Source organism: Zerene cesonia, unplaced genomic scaffold (assembly GCF_012273895.1).
Source record: "Zerene cesonia ecotype Mississippi unplaced genomic scaffold, Zerene_cesonia_1.1 Zces_u004, whole genome shotgun sequence".
Classification (NCBI taxonomy): domain Eukaryota; kingdom Metazoa; phylum Arthropoda; class Insecta; order Lepidoptera; family Pieridae; genus Zerene; species Zerene cesonia.
Window position 1 is genome coordinate 473,301 of NW_024045134.1, and position 13,738 is coordinate 487,038.

The 13,738-nt window shown below is 32.4% G+C and overlaps 1 protein-coding gene across 1 annotated transcript in view; it reads right to left on the reverse strand.

Moving 5' to 3' along the window:
* The window catches only part of LOC119838738 (differentially expressed in FDCP 6-like), an 18,175-nt gene extending 8,120 nt beyond the window's left edge, over window positions 1-10,055 (reverse strand). Inside the window, exons 1-2 of the mRNA XM_038364832.1 lie at window positions 9,888-10,055; window positions 224-412 (exon numbers count right to left, since the gene is read on the reverse strand). Coding sequence (XP_038220760.1) covers window positions 224-412; window positions 9,888-9,980 — 282 coding nt within the window. The 5' untranslated portion in view covers window positions 9,981-10,055. The remainder of the gene's footprint in view (window positions 1-223; window positions 413-9,887) is intronic.
* Between the last annotated feature and the right edge of the window lie 3,683 nt (window positions 10,056-13,738).

Consider the following 13,738-nt stretch of genomic DNA (forward strand, 5'->3'; position numbering starts at 1 on the left):
ATAAATGTTATTTGCAGTTAACAATTTTCTTTTTTCTTTATTACAATATTTATGGCAAGACTAGGTATATACAAAATACAAATACAAAAAACAAAAAACAAAATAAATAGAATCTGAATCAAACTAGGATATAGTTGTATATTTTTCTTGACGATTGCTTCAAAATTCAAAGAGTATTCCACATTAAAATCATGTCAGTTATTATAGAAATCGAGAAAATTACTTCACTGATTTTCTTCTCAAACTCCCGAGCCACTGGCAAGGTGACCGTCTTCGGCAGTGAGCTGAACACCTCATGCTGGAGGTAGTAGCGGAATTCATCGAAGGTCAGCTCCTGTGATGACCTGAAGTGATCTAGACCTTTCTCTACTCCGTATAAGTCTAGAAGCGTGCCGATGTTCGCTGTGAGAACCTGGGGAATGGATCGAATTTAAAACATGGGTGTATCATGTTTCTAATTTATACTTGTACTTCTTTATTATAGCGAGCTCTGCGTCAATTTTGAAAAATGAACGGAAATTATTTTAATTATTTCTTTAATCCTTGTAGCTTAAAAAAAATCGAATTAAACGCTGATCCAAAACGTTTGATCTAAAATAATCATCTATCTCTCACTCGTGCTATTCTATATAAAAACAAATAATGTGTTTTTGTATAGTTGTATCGCCTAAGTAACTACATAAAAACTCTGAGTTACAAATACACCTAAGATATAATTTATTACATATAACTAGAAGTTCGCAATCATAACATTGATTATTAATACACTACATTACGTCTAAAAAAACATTTTCGCGCCAATCCCAGAGCTGACATTATATTTTACAACGCAAAGACGGATGTTAAGTACAAGAAATAATCCATTAAGAATCTTTATTCTTTACGAGTGGACTCGGCCAAGCTGCATGTATGTCAAGGCGATGACCGGTTCCTGGTAAATGACTTATCAATGTAATTTACGATCGCTATTTTATTTGTAAACCAGGCGCATTTTATTTCCACGTGAGATATGGTTTGGTTACTTAGCCGTATAATTTGCAATTACCCGTTAATTTATTACATTTTCCCATTGTTCTAAATTAGAGTGTAAAGAATTATTTATATATATATGTATATACATTTTTCAAAATACAATAAAAGTGACGTGGCTATTATTCTGTACTAGCTTTTGCCCGCGGCTTCTCACGCGTTGAATTTGGAGTAGTTTATGTATACATAAACCTTCCTCTCGAATCACGCTATCTATAAAAAAAACCCTTCAAAATCCGTTGTGTAGTTTTAAAGATTTAAGCATCAGGACGTAGGGACCGACAAAGCGGCTTTGTTTTATACTATGTAGTGAAGTATGAGACCAAAAATATTGACTAAACCGTGTTGAACTGAATCTCCTTGTACAAATGTGGTCATATTGCCAAAGCTATGCCATAATATAAGAAATATGAATTGTTTTGTCCATATTTTATTGGCAACTGTCCCCTTATAAATTTTTCCGCATAGCCAAGTAGGTCATAGGTTGCCGACCCTTCAAGGCTCCTGTGTGCTTTATGCCTCAAGTGACGATGGGACCAGAGACAATGATTACGATGCTTAGCATAGACCTATACATTTAATTTTGACATTAAATGTGAGTACCTATCACAGATAACATAACTATACAAACCTATTAAATCACATTACCTATATTAAATCTAGACTGGTGAGAGATGGTCAATCTTATATTTTTTTTTTCAAAAGAAAGATATTTCCGTTCAGACACAGAGATAAATACTTAAATATAATAAATATTTGGTAGGAGATTGTTCAGGCTTCCTATAAACCTATGAATATAATTGTTAATTATTTAAAGGGTTAATGATCTTTGTTGTTCAACCTAAGATGGATAGTCACAAAGAGGCGTATATCACCAAAAAATTCCTAAACTATGTCACGAGGTGATATTAAGGTCGGTGGAGTAATAAAGCTAATGAGAGTTCTGACCATTATTCCTTATCACTATGAACAAGAGACATCACTGAAGGAATAGTTAGGTAGATTACTGATTGTGTGTTTTAGTGTAATCATAGTTCGTGGAAAATGAACTAATTCACACAATGAAACTATGACAGCGTTGTTTTCCTTTCCTTCTATGGCTGTAAGGTTGATTAATTAGTCGAATAATGTTTTGTAACTGAAGTAAGCTTTACGTGATATGACGATGAATAAAGAATCTTTTATCACAATGAGTTCATTGGACATAATAGTTTAATATTCAACAAATCCACATCTGAAGACAATTTATCTACATAGTACACAATCATTATATACCTATATTTTTAAGATACATATTATTCTTGCTTTTTTTTATGTCATAGTCGGCAATGGAGCTGGTGGGTCGCCTGATGGTAAGCGCTACCACCGCCCATGAACATTTGGAGAGGTGTAAGGTCGATTGCAGACCTTACGCCTCTTCAAATGGATTGCCGACTTCAAATGGGAAAGGGATTAGGAAAGGATTGACGAGAGGAATAAAGGAAAGGACAGGGAAGGGTAGGGAAAAGGATATGGGCCTTGCTGGCATTATTGCAATTTTATAAACGTTTTCATATAAAATGAGATGCCATGATTACGTACATTTGTTTCCAATAAAATATACCTACTAATAACTGCATTCGACGTTAACTATTGCCGTATAAACTAAATCTACTATGTCTAATATTTAGTAAAGATATATTGCTATTCGAAAAGCGGTTTACTACGCAATAGGACTTCGCACTTAGATGATTCATCAATTGATGTGTTTTGTAATGTTTGTTACAACAATCGATTAAAAGGATTGAGCATCATTTAGCATCTAAATTTGTCTTAATGGTTATAGTTTGATGTAACATTATTCTTCTTTATCGCTTACTTCATTTGGTGATTTAGAGTTTGTTTAAGCGCGTTAATATCAGGACCTATTGGGCTGACTTTAAATATTTTCTTACCTTTACTTATAAGCTATTTTAATAAAAATCACTATATTTTCACATAAATTATAAAGGCTATAATAATTGCAGTAACTAATGAATCCAATATTACATTCTAATTGATTTAAAACGTAATTGTTGCATACGTTGATTAGATTTTAATACTTACATTTTATAATTACAAATCACACTTGTACATACAACTGTTTTGAGATGCATACACACGACTGTGTCTAGATTTTAAATGCACAGTTTATCCGGTTTACGTGCATGCAAATAAGATTTATTAAGTATCATTGAACAACATGATTTATAGTAGACTAGCGGTCCGCCGCGGCTTCGTTCGAGGTACAAATAATAGCATTCTGGGATCATATACATATTCAATGGTGGAATGATTTGGAGAGGAGCTGGTAGTAATTAGTTTAGTTAAATCTACCTACAAATAATATTTCAATTATTTTTTTCGGCTTGAAACATGTGGATAATTTTTTTTCAAAGTACAGAATTCAACTTTTGTTCCGTTTTACTATTTTCTAGCTCCGTTCCGGCTTCGTCCGTGGTACATCTATAGCCTAAAGCCCTCCATAAATGGGCTATCTAAAACTGAAATAATTTTTCAAAAAGGACCAGAAGTTCCTGAGATTAACGGGTTCAAACAAGCAAACAAACAAACAAACAAACAAACAAAATTCAGCTATATAATATTAGTATAGATTATTCGGAACATATTTCAATTCACTAAATAAATACATAACGGTCAATAAAGTATCTAGGGAATATATGCCTACTAAGTAATGAAAGTACGGTAGATTTTAAGGAGAGAGTTTCTAGAAGGTTCGCCCTGGTAATATTATCGTATCTTGTTTAATGAAGGTAATTACTTAACATCATTAACAGCATAGCCAAGATGCTTTTAAGGAAATTAACAATTTACATACTTCGTTTAAGAATGTTATGCGTTACCGTAATTGCATTCACTGAAACCTTTTATGTGTTTTGACTTGAGATGTAAATGTTATTGGCTGTTTGAGAAATGGTGAGTCAGCGAATTTGTAAAGGTCAAGGGTTTGAAATTTGATTCAAAAATAATTTTTTAGTTAATTAAAATAATAACTTTTAAAATTAATGTTCCGCCTCGCCGCCCGGATATCAAGTTTCCTATTTTATCCCAAGGGAGCAATTAATCGGGATCAAAAGTATCCTATCACCCAAGTCAGCTCATACCCTATCTGTATGCCAAATTTCATCAAAATCCGTTCAGTAGTTTCAGCGTGATTGATCGACGAACATCCAAACAAAGAAACTTCAACATTCATAATATTAGTGTGATAGTGTGATATCACTTGAAATTGTGAAAATTGCGTTTTATTTTACACGCTTCTACTATTGTTTATATAATAGATTCTACTCGTATATATCTATTGATTTTTAGCCAGTAGGAAATGAAATACTAACTACGTGGGATTGATAGATCACGCTTTGCTTAATAGTAATTCGGATTTGTCTAGGCTAGGTGCGGGAATTAGGGCTGCCAACCGTTACTTTTTATACGCAAGAAACGATTTCTATTATAAGCCTCGTATTTACTAAATATTTCCAGATAATACTCTAACACCTAATTATTTGTATTACACAAATATTTTCGTCTCGTTACACTCTTTTGTTTTGCTCTGCGCCATTAGACATTTAATTGTGAAAGACTTATTCTGTACTTTCATAGTATTGTTTGATTGAATCCTCTAGATGAAGTCAAGATCATTCGAATTTTATATACCCACGTTTTTTACCAACTTTCAAACCACATATAACTAACCTCATAATGTGACCAGTTAATTGTTAACCGAATGTACGTCTTATAAAAAAGTTCATTTTCAAATCGCGTGGTCAAAGTATATTCCTATTAGAATGAGATGTTTCAAGACGGAAATAAGGACTCCATGTTATTCTATATCCTCTTAATTATCACCAGCCACATATATACTTTCGCACTTATAATAACAGTATAAATTTAAAAAGGAAATAAGCATAAAAAATTTAATTTTTAATCGAAGACATAGATTATAAAAATCTATAAAATTAGCAACCCTAGTGTATATAGCTATCTACTGATACTAATCTTCTCTCTAATATTAATCTTCTTAGTATCATATAAAACGAAGAACCAATATAAAAAAGTCCATGTACTTACCTATTGTTTATGTCAATAAAAAAATTATCAAAAAGATAATAAACTTTCGTCGTTTTCATGAGAGCTGTTGAGAATTTTGGAGTTAATTACAATGATATTATTTCCCACTAAATAGCATTACTTATTTAAAGCACAAATAACATAATTGTACTAAGTAATTTTTGGTACTTTGGGAAATAACAACGAAAAAGTTGAATAGAAGTAGAAATATAAAGTTTATGAATTAAAAAGGAGTGTAATTCCTGCAAGGAGTGTACACCTATTGTTGGGCGAGGGTTGCATCCAGGTCAATGGGGATGACGTCACTTTTATGGCGCAGTGTCTGTGCTATAGTGAAGCTTGTCTGTATTATGCGATCCAACTAAGAATAGGATCGTGTCAGTACCATTTTGAGATGCCACAGGTCATTCTTCAAATGAATTGATATCATTTTGCAGTTTTTATAGCATTAAATGCATTCTTTTAATTTTTTAAACAAATCCTGGATGTCAAAAGTGACGCGTTGCCTCGGTATACCGAAGGACGTAGGTTCGAATCCCACCTAATCATTGAAACATTTCTATCCTTCATTTTAAATACTAAACGAATTATTGTTCTAAGTTAAGCAATAATGACTGTGTTGTTGTTGCATATCTTATATGTGTAAAGGGTTATTACCTAAGTAACTTGTACCTATTATTTAAATGACATTTGACATGTATTTTTGTAAGATCTCTACATAGAAATAAAGAAAATATTGAGTTAAATAGGGCTTATGGTGAAAATATGTATTTTTTTAAAGTGGAAGCGGGTTGAATTTGATTTGTAGTTTCTGTAGTGAGATGAAAAAGTTTGTATTTTAAGGATGTTAAAAAAAAGGTTTAGTGCAAATAGTGTATAAGTTAAAATGTGGTTATGCTCTTTACAATTGCAACTACGCCGTTTGATTTATTTTTAATTCTTTCAGCTTTATACAGTGTGCGATAAAATTGTTTATAATTGATATCACAGTGACCGATAAGATTAATTATTTGTATATTACATTAGAATAAATGATTGTATTTTAATCTAAAAGAATACTATCAATCATTCTATCAATCTAAAAGAATAATATATATTCAATGCGCCGTGCCATAAATGGATCATAGATAAGATATTTTTTCAAATCAGAATTTCCTGAAATAAGCGTGTTCAAATAAACAAACTAACTCTTTAGCTTTATTTTTTAGCATAGATGAGTATATTTTTTGTGGTTGCAGTGTTACTGTTTCTAGTGGAAAGTAATATGTTTCAGCTTGATACTTAAAAATTTAGATGACGTATAATTAAGAGATAGATGGCTGATAAAAAATCTACTTGACTAGTTAAATACCCATTCTAGAACCCTTAGGGAATGATGGGGGAACTCAGATTAGTTATTTTATACATTTTTTGAAAATACATAGCTAATTAACTAAGAGGATTCAGACTTAGTCATTAATATAATTGGAAAGTTAATTTATAACAATATGGTATGTAAGAAGACGATTAATCATTGCTATTTCTTCCCCACTGCTGGTATCTTGGTCGCCCGCCTGACCGGCGCCAGCGGATTCGCAAAGAGGAGGGTGACAACCCTAGATCATTATGCTATGTCACATCGTAAAATGGCGGGAAATCAATTTGACGTTTGTCACATTTACTACTACGTGCCAATACTGTCTAGTATATATTATGTATAGTCTATGACTATAACATTAGACAAGATTATTATAAACTAGTTGCGCCCCGAAGTTTCAAACCAAAAGAATTTTTCAAATCGGATCAAATAGCGTGTGAGCATAGAATAATAAAAAAAGAACTTAACCCGTTAAACAAACTGCAGCCTCAATCATAAACAAGTTGCTACACTACAATTTAACGCTTGTAAGGCTATGGTAGCTATGGCATTTATGGATAAACATAAACTCTTTATTGGCAAAATAAAGAAATTTGTTTAGGCCAAAATAATCACTACATAGTATAAAACGAAGTCGCTTTCTCTGCCCCTATGTATGCTAATATCTTTAAAACTACGCAACGGATTTTGATAAGTTTTTTAATATATAGTGATTCAAGAGGAAGGTTTATATGTAGGTATAATATCTATTAAATCACCCCGAAATAACACGTGTCAAGCCGCGGGCAAGAGCTAGTTATTATATAAAGAACTAGCTCACGCTGCAAGCAATCGTTCGAGCCATTTCGGAGGAGTGTAGTTACTTACATCGTGACACGAGTATTTATACATAGAGTTAAGACTTAGTTATTAGCAACTATGTAATCAATGAGTTCTTAGTAAGGTACTTTTTACATTTGTTTAGTGGAAAAGCATTTTATTTTAATTTCTTCTTCTGTCCTCGAAATTAATGAGTATTGGTACACCGCCAGCTTGTGTAGTTATTGAAAATATATATAAGGCTAGCATGAGGGTTAAACAATAACAATTAAGTAAGTCATTCATGATTCACTGTGAACAATCACAAAGGAAACGGGCAGGCTGTGATTTATTAGGCTTCGAAAATAAGGTGTAACTCATTAACGTATGAATGCTCAAACTATAGATAAAATAAAACATTAAATAGTAAAGGTTTATTAGTATGAAACCAAAAAATTCGTCTGTTGAGTATTTAATTTTATTTCCATATTTGGATGATATAAACTTAATGAAATGGGATTTAATTTCATAGGGCTCGTTGTAACATAAATTAATCAAGAGATTCTTACTACATAGTATAAAACAAAAACGCTTTCTCTGACCCCATGTCTGCTTAAATCTTTAAAACTACGCAACGGATTTTGATGGGGTTTTTTTTAAATAAGATAGAGTAGTTCAATAAGAAGAAATTCAATAACATCTATTAAACTACTCCGAATTTAATACGTGCGAACACGCGGACAAAAGCTAGGCTTAGGTTATATAAAATCAAATCTTCTCATCATCTTTTACTGTAGGTAGTTGTATGTTACGTACTTCCTTTGCGATCCAACTAAGATTAGGATCTGCGCCATTTCGTGACGTCATAGGTGTTATTCTTTTAGGTAGTCTGAGACTCATTCTTATAAGAACATCGTTTTATTTGGTTTTTGGCGTTTACAGCGATGCGTTTTATTAAATAGTATTTTTTTTAAGTATAAAGAGAAAGCTGGTACTTACTACCGACTACATAGCTTGACATAAATCTAAATTAGTAATCAGATAAAACGCAACGCTGTTAACGTCAAAAAATACATATATAAAAGATTATTCAATAAGGTAGTCTCACATTAAAAGAATAACATATTTTGTTGCGAGCGTAGCTATGCTCTGTGTTGAGGAATAATCTATTATACCGACAAACTTAAATCAATACTTCTATACTAATTATATGAAGGTGAAGAGTTTGTTTGTTTGTACACGCCATGTCTACTTGATCTGTACCTGAGTGTTAGACTATAAAATTATATGTATCAGGAGCAAAGTTAGGACTAACCGTAAGCCATAAATATTTAAATGACAACCGAGTGAAATCTAAAAGATAAGCAATAATATATTATAAGTAATAAAATAACTCTAAATTTAAGTCTCTGATCTTAAGAATCCTACTACCCTTTCTACTAATATTATAAATGCGAAAGTTTGTAAGGATCTGTGTGTGTTTCTTACTCTTTCACGCAAAAAGTACTGAACCGATTGCGATGAAATTTGGTACGTAGATAGCTGGACAACTGGAATAATATATGGGCAACTTTTTATCCCCATATTCCTACGGGATACAGATATACGCGGGTGAAACCGCAGGGCGCAGCTAGTATTATCTATTACGAAGCTGTTGAAGAAAAAAAAAATTAGAACTGTTTAATTTAGTAAAAGTTGCAATTGAATTTTCAACTGACGTTGGACGAAGGAGGTTCAATTAGACTGAATTATTATTACTCAGAATTTTTTAGGTTCGGTTACGTGATAAATCTGTGTGTTTTCAACCTGGTGGTGGTGGTGCTTTTTGTGTTTGTTATTGGAACTTGTTGTCATTTGTTCTCGTTGAAGAATTTCGAGTGGACCAATTCTTACAAGGCAGGTCGGTGACCATTTCTTCAAAGAAAAAATATATATTTACATCAGGTGACTAAGCTAACTAGGTATCTTTCGTCAGCCATTCTTAAATTTACACGCAAAATAGCTACAATCTATTGTTTTGATAGTATATTTACATTATATCTGCCCAATCGATATTTCACCTAAAATCTGAAGGACAAGAATTGTGCTCAAGCCCGAGTCGCATTTCTACAAGAAAAATAAATATATTAATATCCTGTGTGTCAAATGTTCCTGCGACTTAAAAAAAATGAGGTCACATGTTTTAGTCAAAAATTGGTGAAACGTTTATTAAATAATAAATGACTTGGACCAAAAATTCTAACAGAAAATCTCCCCATAAAGACGATGCAGGTCCTAAAACCTAATAATCGAAATATTTATACAATTTATTTGATATAACTATGAAAAAAGTAGGCAATAGTTAAGCATTAGTAAAGGCTGGCAAATAAAAATACTTGTATACTACAATTCAATCTCAACAACGAGCCTGAATTTAAAATAAAATAAGAAAAGCAAGAAATGCTACAATGGGAAGAAATTAAAAACAATAATTGAAAACCAATGAAATTGAGAATTGATTGAGAATCAACACTAATTATTATAAATCTAAACAAAAAATATCATTGTTATTTTGGTAAAAACCACTTCTGGTGGCATAAAAATAAAATAAATATACCTTTAACTTTGATTTATGAACAACTTCATTATTTTGTAGTGATTCGAACGCATGCCATATACAGTTAGTAACATTTTTAAGCACGGCTGACATTTCGTACACTGGCCACAATTTTACACATAAAAAACAATTCGCACAGACGCGTCCGCAACGCGCGCGTTCGATTTTCAAACTGACATTCTGCGATATCAAAAGGAAGTAGGCGAAGCGGAACGCGAGATAAGGGCAAGTATACATTACTTTTGTTTGAATTGAGAAAGTACCAAATTGCAGGCATAAAGTTTTTATGTGAATATGATTTTTATGACACATTCAAAATTTGCGTCTTGTGCGGTCAGCGGCAAGTTGAAAATAATATTTATTTAGTGATAAATATAACATGATTTTTTTTATTAATTTAGCTTAAATTTTATAAATACAATATCATTATTCGTTTTAAAAGAAGAATGTCGACTGCCTTCAAGATCATAATTACATTACTCATCAAAACAACGAGACGTCCTCTGTATTAACCATATCCGTTCGCTGACTCACCAAGTTATTTGTTGCTATGTCCAATAAAAATATCTTGTAATAAGCTCGTTATATAGAAATATCGAATAAGGCCTCCGGAAACGGTTTTAACTTCGATGCAGGTATATCCGCCTATTATTTAATAAAGAGAACAATTGAATTTATAATTATTTATTTTACAATGATTTGTATACACTTTTATAGAAATACCAGCTGCGCCGGTTTCACCCGCGTAAGTCCGTATCCTGTAGGAATATTGGGATAAAAAGTTGTCAATATGTTATTCCAGTTGTTCAGCTATCTACGTACCAAATTTCATTGCAATCGGTTCAGTAGTTGTTGCGTGAAAGAGCAACAAACACACACATATCCTTACAAACTTTCGCACTTATAATATTAGTAGGATGGCACAAGTACTAATTAAATTATTAATGATGATGACGTATTGTTACTCCTTACGAATTTGCATTAATTTAAATTCACACATGAATTTGTTTTAAAAATACCATGCGTTAGTACTGAATAGGTTAAAAAGTAAGTAAAAATTTGAGATTTGTGTGGAGAACAACGATTTATTTCTAAGAAAACGAGAGGACATGAAATAAATAGCGAAATCCATTAACATGCGTTTAATGAATTCTTAACTGCAATAAATACACTGACACTGTAATAATTTTTCAAATTGGACTAGTGGTTCCTGAAACCAGCGCGTTCGAATGGACTATTCAAGTCATAGAGCTGAATAGTAGTAATATAAATAAAATAAATGAAATCTTTATTTGCATAATAACGTTACATGTGTAGTAATATGAATCCTTATGCTTCTAAACTAATTTAACACTGTGTCTCGGGAGCCAGAGATGTTATTATTCTAGTATGATTAAGACTTTGAATACGCAAAAATAAAATTTCGATATATCCTTATCTTTTAACGGTGACGAATCATCGATTGACATATATGTGGGTGCCATACACCTACACATAACTTTCTATATCCTTCTATGTGTTTGTTACAAACAAATTATGTAGTTCAACCGAAAGAAAATAGTTATTGTTTCGCTACTGATCTCTAACTAAAATGGTACCTTATCTAATAACATTAAGCTTAAGAGTTTGTTGTTTGTTTGAACACACTAATCTCAGGAACTACTGGTCCGATTTGAAAAATTATTTCAGTGTTAGATAGCCCATTTATTGAGGAAGGCTAAAGGCTATATATGTACCACGGGCCAAAATGGGGCGGACCGCTAGTGTTAATATAAAACACTAAGTGTATGTTCATTATATTCTGTGGTAGGTACTTGAAATATCACTATGTGTATAAGTTGAAACATATGTGCCTATGCATTACTAGCTTTCCGCCCGCGGCTTCGCCTGCCTTGTATAAAGTAAAATCCCATGTGAATGAGATGTTTAACCGTGATAAAAGGTAGCTCATATAGTGATATGGGATACCCACTTTTTATTAGAGGAGCTCAGAGAACTCTTTAGCCTCCTTTCTATCTGCAGCGACAAAAATCATATCATACAACCGCCCCATTGCGACGTGAAAGAAAGAAAGAAAGTAATTTTTACGTAATACATACACATAGATATTGTCAGTCTGTATTATAATAAAGATAAATACAGATCAATTATCCACTTACATGCTCTAAATGCCCCCGTTTAAGATATCTATTTATTATTAATTTTGAAATAAATATACAATTGCAACACATATAAAAGTGGTTCAAACTGACAGCCCTGAACCTTAATTTATAAATCGTGTACTTTTTTAATTGAATGGAACGCGGCAAGCAGCCCTCCGCCGAGGCCAATCGAGCGACTCGGATCTCGAGATCACTCCCTTATATGTTCAGGTCATGCAAATGAATTCTATCGGAAATAAACGAAGGTTCTTCCATATTTATCGGCGGATATTTCACACGGCTATATTGTAAAATATAGCGCTGATCGTTGCCTATTTATATATATAGATATGAAGAGATTTGAGTAGAATAGAGTTATCATTAAAATGGAATGAAATGACATATTGTCAATTGTGCGGTTGCAAGGGGCGAGACACGGAAGTAAGAAGTCCAAGCTACGTACGCCATGTTGCTAGCAGTTCGGGACACTATATAGCGACTGCCGCGCGCGTGTTTCAATGTTGGTAGGTATGTTATATATGTACCTGCATGAGAAAGTGATATAGGTATGTAACAACGTTAAAAAAAATAACACTTATTAGGTATTTGTGCTCGTGAGAGATGACAAATCACCATCTCGTTTTTAAATTTGCGATTTATTAACGTTATATAACTAACATTCAGTATTACGCACACGTCTGTTTTATTATAATTTCAAAACTACTATATTATGATGTGAAAATATACATTATTTAAGAATCCTAATAAAGATCCTAGATCATTACGTAATCATCATCTCTTTACCGATTTGGTAAACATACGTGTAGACTGAAGTCAGTGATCTGAATTAACTGAATGTAGCCTAATTTCTCACTCCATTAGCACTTACATTTATAAGTACATTAAAGCTTTATTAGCAAGATGAAAAGGTGGTCCACACCCTTTGATGTTGGTACAAACTTTGTACCTATAATGTGCGTATTGATCGGGCAATGTCTAGACCCTAACCTGCTGTCTACTGGTTATTATATCGGTATATATGCGGCTACCAAGGTCAGATAAAAGCAAGATAGATATGTTTGTTCATAGTATAACTTCTATTCACCTTAATATTTTCTCGAGTTATATAACCTATTAATTGCTTTATACTTAATGGTTCACGAATCTGTAGTAGTATCATATTATATATTATAGTAGTGCTATCATATTATCAATTGATCAGGTAATTATATAAATATTTAATTACAATATTATTGAACCCGACGGTTCAATAAAATTCGGTGCTATCAGTGAGTCCATATAAAGTATCCATTCAAAATTGCTAAACTTCACGACAGTTCAATCCTTTCATGGGGCGTAACAGAGAAACAAAGCAATAAACAAAGTTATTCATATATAATTATGAATTTTATATATCTCTACTAGCTTTCCGCCCGCGGAAATTCCTATTAAAATTAGATGTTTCACCATTGTAAAGAGTCATCAATCATTACAAAATTACACATCAATCATAGATATCATAAAACTGCTTCATTGCGAAGTGAAAAAAAAAATATATGATAGGAAACTTATTAGTCAGCGAGACTTAGACCTCGATAGAAAAACTACGATTTATTTTCTTTTTGTATGTCACTCCCCAAAAGGCTCCGTAGGTAACTATCTAAATGTTACCGGAACCCTATTGCACAGACAGAGCAAAATTTTCTAAAC